The sequence below is a fragment of the Pygocentrus nattereri genome, chromosome 16, assembly GCF_015220715.1.
Source record: "Pygocentrus nattereri isolate fPygNat1 chromosome 16, fPygNat1.pri, whole genome shotgun sequence".
NCBI lineage: Eukaryota > Metazoa > Chordata > Actinopteri > Characiformes > Serrasalmidae > Pygocentrus > Pygocentrus nattereri.
The window spans coordinates 36,740,810-36,751,998 of NC_051226.1; the positions used below are offsets into that span (position 1 = coordinate 36,740,810).

The following is an 11,189-nucleotide window of genomic DNA, read 5'->3' on the forward strand; positions in this document are numbered from 1 at the left end:
CCATTGATAAGTAAGCTTTGCATTTGTCTATGGGTGAGAAGTAAATGTCCTGCCCACTATGACTATGACGCTCACCTTTGTCTTCTCTCCATCCAGGCCAGTCGCGATCCAGGACTGTGTCCGTCCATTCGAGAGAGAGAGCTGGACCTGTTCCTGAACTCTACAGTCACATAGAATGATTCATCAGGCCAAACCTGTACTGACATTTCGCTCTAATGTTGAATGCAGCCAAGCAGAAAAAAATCATTTCTACACTCATCTAAGACACATTATTTTCTTGAAATCATAACACCTTTTTAATTCTGAGGCGAATGACATTTACAGAAAAGTGAGGCTATTTGAGTATGCCTAATCCAGTCAGGTAAACTAACCTGAGTTGAGCTGTTGCCCAAGTATAGCCTAAAGCATGTTAATCATGAGGAAAAATGAACATTAAAACCAAAGCAGTTCTATGTGTAGCTCTGCATTGGGACATTACCGTCTCCCAGTACTAGTAAATGCTTAAATGCAGTTCTCAAATCAACTATTTGACAGAAAGGAATGGAACCTAATTAAAACATTAAATATTATTCAAAAGATGTTAAGGAGGGGTGTAGATGTTGCCAGTCACAGCAAACTTAAACTTAACTGGTAAACTTCCCAAGAAGAATCATAAATAACCTCTTTTTAAACTTTTTGTAAGCTTTTCTTGTTTCATTTTCAACATGGTAAATGTTCTAGCAGTTACCTGCCGTCTCCTCCCCCTGGACGGGCTTCTGTTGTCTTTGTCTCAGTGGGAGAAGTGGGTGGGAGGGGCTGTGGGAGGGGCTTACTTTGGTGCTGCAAGATCAAGAATGTATATTTTAACAAATTTATCAAACATTTATATTCATCAAAGTAACAACAACAACCCCAGATTTATCCCCTTTAAATGTAAATGTCTGATGAACAACTCCAGCAGCACTGCTGTGTCTGATCCACTCAGACCAGCACAACACACACTAACACACCATCACATCAGTGCTGAGAATGATCCACCACCCAAATAGTACCTGCTCTGTGAGGGTCCATGGGGGTCCTGACCACTGTAGAACAGGGTAACAGAGTATCAGAGAAACAGATGGACTACAGTCTGTAACTGTAGAACTACAGAGTGCAGCTATACAGTAAGTGGAGCTGATAAGATGGACAGTAAGAGTAGAAACAAGGAGGTGGTCAGAATGTTATGCCTGGTCGGTGTATATATAACTATACACCAGCCACATAAGTAAATACACCACCCTGTTTCTACGCTCATTGTCCATCTTATCAGCTCCACTTACTGTATAGCTGCACTCTGTAGTTCTACAGTTACAGACTGTAGTCCATCTGTTTCTCTGATACTCTGTTACCCTGTTCTTCAGTGGTCAGGACCCCCATACCTGCTCTGTGAGAGTCTATTATTTGGGTGGTTGGTCATTCTCAGCACTACAGTAAACCTGACGTGGTGGTGGTGTGTTAGTGTGTGTTGCGCTGGTACGAGTGGATCAGACACAGCAGTGCTGCTGGAGTGTAATTGTGGGTCTACAAAGTTCACCTATACAGTAAGTGGAGCTGATAAAATTGACAGAGTGCAGAAACATCGAGGTACTTAATGAAGTGGCCAGTCAGTGTAACACACACATCTATAACCACATTCACGCAACACTCACTAGACAAGAGACAGACTTACACAGACGTAGACGCAGACTCCTCTGGGTGCAGGTAATACCTGATACAGGTGTCATGGGCAGAGCCTGATACCATGGAGTCAACGGAGGGGGAGGTGCTTAGGAAGCTGCGCTTTGTGGCGTTTGAAATGGGCACAAGGGGGCGGGAACTCTTCGCCTGCACTGAGGCTCTGGCTGCACGATTAGCCGAAAGAAACATCCATCAATTCATTATCAACAAGCAATCAAGCATACACACACACACACACACACACACACACACACACACACACACACAAACCTATAATTAGGTTTCTACAAGTCAAAATAATTTATTATTAGTAATAAGTACATGTAAATTGGCAATAAATCAAATGGTGCCATTTATTGATGAATATGTAAATATTTACAGTAATTTTAAATGATTTTCAGATATTGATTAAGTTGTGTTATCAAGTGTTACCAACAATTCTTGCACTAAGCAGTTGTTATTGTTGTCTGGGAATGACGGGCTTCTCACCTTCTTTGATCTCCTGTGGATCTCTGGGCTTCACAAAGTCCGGCCTCACCACCTCAAACCACCAGAACAGCTCGGCTATGAACACCATCACGTTGTGCTAAACAAAACAACTGACATTAGGGCTCTGCCAACACAATGGCACTTACATATACACAATACAGATGAGATACTTTATTATTAGTATTATTAGTATTATTAGTATTAATGTTATACAGGTAGACGTGCAGTACTGCGTGAAAGTTTTCAGCATGTGAGAAAAGAAAAAATCCAGGCAGTGAGTGTTTATTTGTAAAACACAGACAGGAGGTACATGGTCTAAGGTTGTCTCCTGACCCTGAAATGGCTTTGTTTTGGTTTTTCCATGGCATTTCACAACTTTGATAACTGTATACAATCTGCTATAACATATGGTGTGATAGTTGCTAAGAAGATCATTTTAAGGCTGTGGAAGTCGTCCATCCCACCTACGTTTAAAATGTGGCTGACAGAAGTAGTAAATGTGCTGCATGTTGAGAGGCTCAGATATGTGTTGTCTGGTAGTTTGGAAACGTTTTGTAAAATATGGAACACTTAGCCAATGCGCATAACCACTAGGTGTTTCACCGTAGCTGCTTTATTTAGCTTATTTATTACCACTGCTCAGTTGATTCTGTGGATGTTTGTGAGCCTACTGTACTGTGCCCCTTGCTTTTTATTGTGTGTTATTTTATTTTATTTTTTTTTTCTTTCTTTTTATCTTTAAAAATGCTGAATCATTGTTAATATTATGGAAGCATATAATATGAAAATCGTATAAATAAATATATTTTTTTTAAAAACACAAGCAGCGATTTTATGCATGCGAATGTGTTCATTTAATCATTTTCAAACCTCTCCTTGAGGACAGCCAGCGTTAACTATAGTTATTAGCTGATTCCAGTAAATATGGATACATATGTATGACACATATGAAGCAAATTATATTTACATACAGAAAAGGCTGAATGATTCCTTATATTCATACTGAAGTTGCCAAGTAACAGAGTGCAATTTTCAAATCACAAGAGCTTCAGTTTTAGTTATGAGCTTCATAGGGCTGGACGATAAAACGATAACGATAATTATCATGATTACTACAATAGAATAGAGAAATCCAGACGTCTGCTAGCTGGTGTCTGAATACTGTGATAAGCTCCGACATGTATGTGGTCGGACTGATGGCAGTGAGGCGGTGTGATCCATCACTGACTGTTTGCTGTTCGTACTAAGTTGACGTTGTTGAGAAACTAAACAGTTCATCGCTGTTTTTGGCCACTTGTTTAGTATTTGTAACGGGATAGCCGAGCGTTCGTCACCAGACAGATAAAATAAAATTTTCTTTCTTAAATTATGACCATTACAAAAACTGCAGCTGTGCTTTTCCAGCTGGTAAAAACAGCCAACCCGACACTTTCTCCTGAAAGTGACTTCTCTCTGAAATGTCCCACTGGTTGATGAGTGTTTGTCCTGTTCTGTCCATAAAGGATAGTTTAAGTGGGGAAATGTAGCCTAATAAGACAGATTTCATGCCACTCACGCCTGAAAAAAGTCCTGGAGTTTAATTTCATGAAATTCAGTGAATTTAATTATAATTGCAATACTGGTCAGAAAAATGGATTTTTTTGGAAAATTGGATATTTTCTCCAAATCGTTCAGCCCTACATATAGATACTTCTATACGACACACCTGAGATATAAGAGACAAATTATTACATACAGATACTCACAGACCATCACTGTTGGAACAAAATCTTGTAAAAACAAACATTTTGTCTTCAGGAATTTCAAAATGCCAGTTGCTCTTTGCATTGCGTCAAAATTTCACGATCAACAGAACTGCTTCAAAAATACTTGGGAAAAGAAATTGCTCCATTAACTTCCATTCAAAGCTTTTTCTCTTCTGTTTTCTTCTTCTTTTGGAAGACGTGAGGTTTTGTTGCAACAGTGACTACATACCTGTACATCATATGGGACATATTGCTGCCCAGACATGAGATAAATGTAGGCGTATGTGTGAGGTCACCTTTAACACAGGGGGAGCATACAGCAGGTCCTCAGGTCGCAGGTACAAACACCTGTCCAGGTACTCGTTGGAAAACTCCCTCAGTAGCTGAATATTATACACGCTGTCAGAGATGGACAGGACCTCTTTCAGACAGATATCTGAAAAAGAAGAAAACAAGCTTGGTTAAAGATTTCTTCCATAGCACAAAGCTAATTCAGCCCTTCATCTCTGAATGTGTGAATATGTGTCTACCTTCCAGCCTCATGAAATCAGGGCAGTAGTAATGAATGACCGTCAGCAGGGCGGCGCCATCACATATATCCTTCATCAGGTCCTCCACCAGCGGCATGTGAGGGAGACACCGACCGGACAAGTGGTCTCTACGGTAACGTACCTGAGAGTGTGCAGAGAGAGTGTGCACAGAGAGAGAGAGAGAGAGAGAGAGAGAGAGAGAGAGAGAGAGAGAGAGAGAGAGAGAGAGACAGAGTGAGAGACAGAGAGAGAGAGAGAGAGAGAGAGAGAGAGAGAGAGAGAGAGAGACAGAGACAGAGTGAGAGACAGAGAGAGAGAGAGAGAGAGAGAGAGAGAGAGAGAGAGAGAGAGAGAGAGAGAGAGAGAGACAGAGACAGAGTGAGAGAGAGAGAGAGAGAGAGAGAGAGAGAGAGAGAGAGAGAGAGAGAGACAGAGACAGAGTGAGAGACAGAGAGAGAGAGAGAGAGAGAGACAGAGAGAGAATACAGTATATCAGAGAATACACACAAACACACATTACTTAGTTTACATTACACATTACTAAGTCTTACATTACTTGTGAGGACTTTGCACTGATTTCTACTGATTTTTGTATTACTAGTGACAAAAAGTACTAAACTTAAACCTAAACTTAAACCTAACCCTAATTTTAACCTCAGCATCCAAAAGGCAAACTCTCTGCTCTTTCAGTTATTCAAAATAAATGAATTTATGGTGAAAACAACAAAGGGTGAAGTCCTCACTTGTGCAAAACTGTCATGTTGTTCTACTGTGGTCCTCACAAGGATAGCAAGACAAGCATGCATGCACACACACACACACACACACACAAACACCTAACTCACCTTACAAACCAAAAAATATACACATCTACTGGAGTGGACGCTAAATTCTACAGCACTTCAAGCATCGTAAATATTCATATCATTGTAAATATTTCTTGAAGCTCTGTGACATTTTCTTCACCACTAAGGTGAAGGTTTATTCAGAGTTACATGTGTTTAAAGCTCAGGGTAGTGGAAAAGCAGCACAACAGCAGTGACTGAGTGAGTGAGTGAACAAATGAATGAATGAATACAGTACCACACGAGACAACTCCACTGGCTCCAACATGCAGTGGGCCAGAGCATGCATGAAGTCAGGCTGGTTAGAGAGAGAGAGAGAGAGAGAGAGAGAGAGAGAGAGAGAGAGAGAGAGAGAGAGAGAGAGAGCGAGAGAGAGAGAGAGAGAGAGAGAGAGCGAGAGAGAGCGAGAGAGCGAGCGAGAGCGAGAGCGAGAGAGAGCGAGAGAGAGAGAGCGAGCGAGAGAGAGCGAGCGAGCGAGCGAGAGAGAGAGAGAGAGAGAGAGAGAGCGAGAGAGAGAGCGAGAGAGAGAGCGAGAGAGAGAGCGAGAGAGAGAGCGAGAGAGCGAGCAAGAGCGAGAGAGAGCGAGAGAGAGCGAGAGCGAGAGAGAGAGAGAGAAAGAGAGAGAGAGAGAGAGATGAATATGGTTAAATGAAGGGTTTGTTATGTTATATTAACACATTCACTCCGTCCACTTTATTAGAAACTCCCACCTTCACTCTCTGACCACAATCACAGAAGGTAGCCCATCTGTTGCTGTTCTCCGCTAAAACTTATGATAACCATCATATTATCTTAGTTTAATATCATTTCAATGCATTATGGTCCTTTTCTTTACAGCTAGCTAAATTTCCTGTTCCACTCTGATGCCTCAGGCATCAGAACTGCTGCTCCATTTAAGGTAGAACAAGAACAAGAACACTCAAACAAGAAGCTGGAGAATATCTGATTCAGCTTCATATCACTGAAGAATTAGGGGGGGTGATAATAAATAACTGCCCCCCTCTTTGAAGACGTATTATCCCTAAATGTAAGTAAAGCCCAGCAGTGAGGAGCTGAACTTTCCCCTCCTCTGCTGTCCCTGCAGACGGGCAGGGTCGCCTACAGAGCGGCGCTAGTAGCTGTTAATGAAGTGACGCTCTTTATTTGAGGGTCTCATTTCAGAGGGAAGATCTTTCTCATCTGGAGTTAATGGATGAGATAATGAAGTTAGGAACTGTTGTTCTGTCATAGCTTCTATCCTAAAGTCAGCCCTAACTGAATTTGTCATGGTGACTAAACAGAGAAGATTTCAGATTAAAGACGTTTCTGTAGTACAGTCTCAGGTCTTATTTGGATGGTGGTCCATTCCCATTCCCTGAGAGTGGACCCCCCCAATAATACCCAGACAAGAGCAGCTCTGCGGTCAGAAAGTGACCACTGATGAAGAGCTAGAGGATGAGAGCTACAGTTTATAAGTGAGGAGCTACAAGGGTTTCTGATAAAGTGGCCAACAACAGTATACAGACACGTCCACTCCGAGTGTGATGAGGGGGGGTGGTGGGGGGGTGGGGGGTTAGTAGAGAGGGGCCACTGTGGAACTTACAGGCACGAGCTTCCAGTACCATTTGGAGGGAGACTATCCAACAGGAAGGGGCGGGGCAAAGGAGACAAACAGGAAGAGCAGTAAAGAGGTGAGAGAACCACAGTTAAACAAAGAGAGAGAGAGAGATCAGATTTGTTAAGTGGAGCTGTAATCTGATCAGAGAACAGGGTTAAATCGTGCAGTCAGACACTCGTGAACGAGCCAGTCGAGGAGGACGTTAAAGGCATGCGTGCTGATAAGGACGCCTATGACAGGGTGCGTGTCTCCAGTAAGGCCTGTGATTGGTCGGCTGTACCTTTTGATGACAGGGGGATTCCATCAAGTGTTGTTTGAGTTTCAGCTCTTTCTCTGAGATTTCCCTCGTCTTCAAAATCACCTACAACACAAACACAGACAGGCATGCAGTGTGTTATCACACTCCTGGGGTTTTTCACTGACTCCAACGATGCTGTAATATAATGAGCACAGAAAGCCTCAAACATTCAACCATTCACGCTTAGCTTTTAGAACAACTGACAATTCCTAAATTATCCTGCGCACATTTTTGGCTGCTGTTTGATATCGGGGTTGTTTATATTGTATTGCTTGGGGTATGGGGATACGAGCCATCGCGACTACTCAGATCCCAGAGTACTGGCTTATTAATAGGTCCTAGAATTCATAAGGCTGCAGCTGGGGGGGAAGAGCTTTTTCTTATAAAGCCCCCAAACTCTGGAATGATCTTCCAGAAAATGTTCGGGACTCAGACACAGTCTCAATCTTTAAAACTAGGCTGAAAACTCACTTGTTCAGTAGCTTTTGGTAGCTAATGTTCCCCTTTAGATAAAGTCAGCAGATCCAGGGAATTATAGTAAACTGAGACAACAGTCGAGCTCTCCTGCTACCCGCTTCAGACCAGCTGCCCACGCCCCAGCTACCGCCACCTGCCTTGGACTAGCTGCCCACCCTACACTGAAGTTTTCATAGACTCCCAGCTATTCCTAGTACTAATACTACTGCTATTAATATTAGTAGTGTAATAACTCTGTAGGTAGTCTGACCAGAGGAGGATGTGTCCCTGCCTTGTGAGCCTTGGTTCGTCCCAAGGTTTCTTCCTCAGCTCTGAGGGAGGTTCTCCTTGCCACTGTTGCCCCAACTTGCTCACCTGGGGTTTTACATTCTTGTTAAAACTTTGTCTTCACTGGAATTCTGTGAAGCTGCTTTGTGACATCAGTTATAAAAAGTGCTACACAAATAAATTTGATTTGATTTCTATGTTAGTGATTTGTGTTTGTTTTGAAACGTCTTTGACATCAATTGAGATCTGCCTGCGTGACTTTGCATTGCATTAGTGAAGCCTGACAGTCCCCCGGGGACCGCACACACTGCAACAGCAGAGTTTGACTAGGCCACAAGCACTTTACCATTTCCCCTCAGTCCACTTTAAATACGCTCGGGCCCAGAGAAGGTTCATTTTCCGTTTTAGAGTTTAACTGCGTTTGTGGATGCAGTGATGAACGTTTTCACAGACGGTGGCTTTCTGAAGTGTTTCTGAGCCCATGCAGTGATTCTCACTACAGAATCATGACTGTTTTCAATACAGTGCTCTCTGAAGGCCCAAAGATCACGGCCAGAAAATACTGTTTTCTGGCCTCGTCCCTTATAGACAGAGATTTCTCCACAGTCTTTTAATGATATTCTGCACCGTAGACGATAAAAAGCAGAAGTTCTTTAATTTTTTGTGTTGAGAAACGTTTTTCTTGAATAGTTGCTCTATTTGATGCCGCAGTCGTTCAGAGCGGTGAACCCCTCCTCATCTTTACTTCTGAAAGACTCCACCTCTCTGAGATGCTCTTTATACCCCATCATGTTACTGAACATGTTGTTGACATGAAATTCAAAATGGACAAATATTTTTAAAAAAAATTCTCAGCTTCAATATTTGACATGTTGTCTTTGTACTGTTTTCAATGAAATACAGGGTTTCAATGATTTGCACATCATTACATTTTGCACAACATCCCATTTTTTTGGAAACGGGGTTGTGATTAATTAAACTATTATTCTTATTACTATCATTTATTATTTTCTTGAAAAGGGTTTCATTTCAATTTATTATTACACACACACACACACACACACAGTGTGAAGGCTGACCTTGTTGATCCAGAACAGCATGGCATCCTCCACGTCGAAGGGAAGCTCTTTGGAGGCGCTGAAGGTGGAAAAGCGTTTAACACTGGACACAACTCTCTCTATACTCATCATCTCCACTGTCCACGCCAGCATCAGAGCGTCAATCAGGGGGATGTGGGAGCTCTGTACACACACACACACACACACACACACAGTTATTAAATCACAAAACAAGAAAGGAAAACTATAGAAAGAGTAAAGAGAAAAACCACATTCAGATATTTGATAGACAGACAGACAGACAGACAGACAGACAGCTGGATAGACAGATAGACAGACAGACACAGATATATGGACAGAGAGAGAGACAGAGACCGACAGAGAGACAGACAGAGACCGACAGAGAGACAGACAGATAGATAGACAGACAGATAGACAGACAGACAGACAGACAGACAGACAGACAGCTGGATAGACAGACAGACAGACAGACATAGATATATGGACAGAGAGACAGACAGAGACCGACAGAGAGACAGACAGAGACCGACAGAGAGACCGACAGACAGACAGACAGACAGACAGACAGACAGACAGCTGGATAGACAGACAGCTGGATAGACAGATAGACAGACAGACATAGATATATGGACAGAGAGACAGACAGAGACCGACAGAGAGACAGACAGAGACCGACAGAGAGACAGACAGAGAGACAGACAGATAGACAGACAGACAGACAGACAGACAAACAGACAGACAGACAGAAAGCTAACTAAAGGATGTACACCCTGCACTCACACTGCTGTGAAGCTAATTTTCAGTTTAATTACACTAATTACACAAAGATACAGACACACTCTGCGGTGAAGTCACCCCCTGTGTTTATGGCTGGGCCGACATCTCATACAACAACAAACTGAGCTGCTCTAAACACACAAGCCGCTCTCCAAGGTGCTGAAATAGCAGCACATGGCCTGTTTCAGCACTGGTGTCACGAACCAAACCACCCATGTGTGGCGGAGCTCACAAACTGCACACGGCTGCCCAACACAGTGGAGCTGAACGCCACGTGGAGGAGGCATAAACACCACGGCTTGGCCGACAGACGGGTGACCAGCCTGCGAGCCACTGATACTCCTGTATCTTTGCATCTTTGACACAGAGGAACACCAGATCCCCTTCATTAGAAGGAAACTACCTCCAGCGGTCAATACATTCACCTTAACAACTGACCACGCTTCCTTACAGTGGATATCACAAGCAAAAAATTCCACTGCTTAAGTTACTCACTGGTTTCTTTCCTTTCAAGACTTCAAAAGCATAATTCAGAGTGGTTTGATGTGAACCGATTCAGTGTAGAGATAGGAACCAGGGGTCGCCATGACTACAACACAAATATAGACACTTCATTTACCATCTCAAACCACCAGTGAACTTACACGAGTCTTCTGAGTTTATATGGGCCTATTTTGCCTCACAATGTCCAGCATGTACCCCCTGCCATAAATGGATTTTAAAAAATAGACTAAAACACAACAAACAAAACCTTTATCAGAAAACCATCATAACACAATGTATCGGCGTATATCGAACCACTTCATGTCAGACGTCTGGTTCCTATCACCACCACTGTGAACAATTCTGACTCCAAAAACAGTGGTGATGAGTGGTACTCAAACAACCTGAGCTGCTCCACAGTCGCCGGCCACTCTCCAAGGTACTGAAATCCCAGCATGAGTCATATTTCAGGACAGCCCAGTGGACTAAACTACCCATGTGAGGTCAGAAACTCGGACAAACACTGATGAGCTCCAGCTGAACGCCGCGTGGAAGAGACATACAACTGCTCCCTAGCAGACAGGTGGGCGAGTACACTGATGCTCTTCTCTCTCTCCCTCACACAAACTGCTCCACGGACACAGAGGCAGAATTCAATCACCTGCCAGCAGTCGCAGGGCCGAGCCACCAGCCTTCCAGCCTCTGTCCAATACCCAGCAAATCCAGCTGAATTCTTCAACAATTTGCACCTGTTTTTACACGTTCTGGTCATTGTTTGCCCAGTTTTACTATTGATGCACACAACTGGTGGAGAATGCGGGCATTACTCAACCACAGGGGTCTTAATTTATAACGTCAGAGACAAAGAGAGTGCTGGACTAGACTGACCAGCACCTCTCTCACT

General features: G+C 43.1%; 1 protein-coding gene across 5 annotated transcripts in view; it reads right to left on the reverse strand.

Moving 5' to 3' along the window:
- Positions 1-11,189, reverse strand: part of camsap1a (calmodulin regulated spectrin-associated protein 1a) — a 53,735-nt gene that overhangs the window by 17,205 nt on the left and 25,341 nt on the right. For 2 of the 5 annotated variants that reach the window (XM_037546026.1, XM_017685486.2), the window contains exons 4-12: positions 9,026-9,187; positions 7,185-7,265; positions 5,546-5,605; positions 4,463-4,604; positions 4,229-4,368; positions 2,188-2,284; positions 1,691-1,862; positions 728-819; positions 76-160 (exon numbers count right to left, since the gene is read on the reverse strand). In XM_037546026.1, coding sequence (XP_037401923.1) covers positions 76-160; positions 728-819; positions 1,691-1,862; positions 2,188-2,284; positions 4,229-4,368; positions 4,463-4,604; positions 5,546-5,605; positions 7,185-7,265; positions 9,026-9,187 — 1,031 coding nt within the window. Of the gene's footprint in view, positions 1-75; positions 161-727; positions 820-1,690; positions 1,863-2,187; positions 2,285-4,228; positions 4,369-4,462; positions 4,605-5,545; positions 5,606-6,889; positions 6,923-7,184; positions 7,266-9,025; positions 9,188-11,189 lie in introns of all 5 variants that reach the window. The other 3 variants (XM_017685489.2, XM_017685487.2, XM_017685488.2) reach the window with 3 other exon arrangements.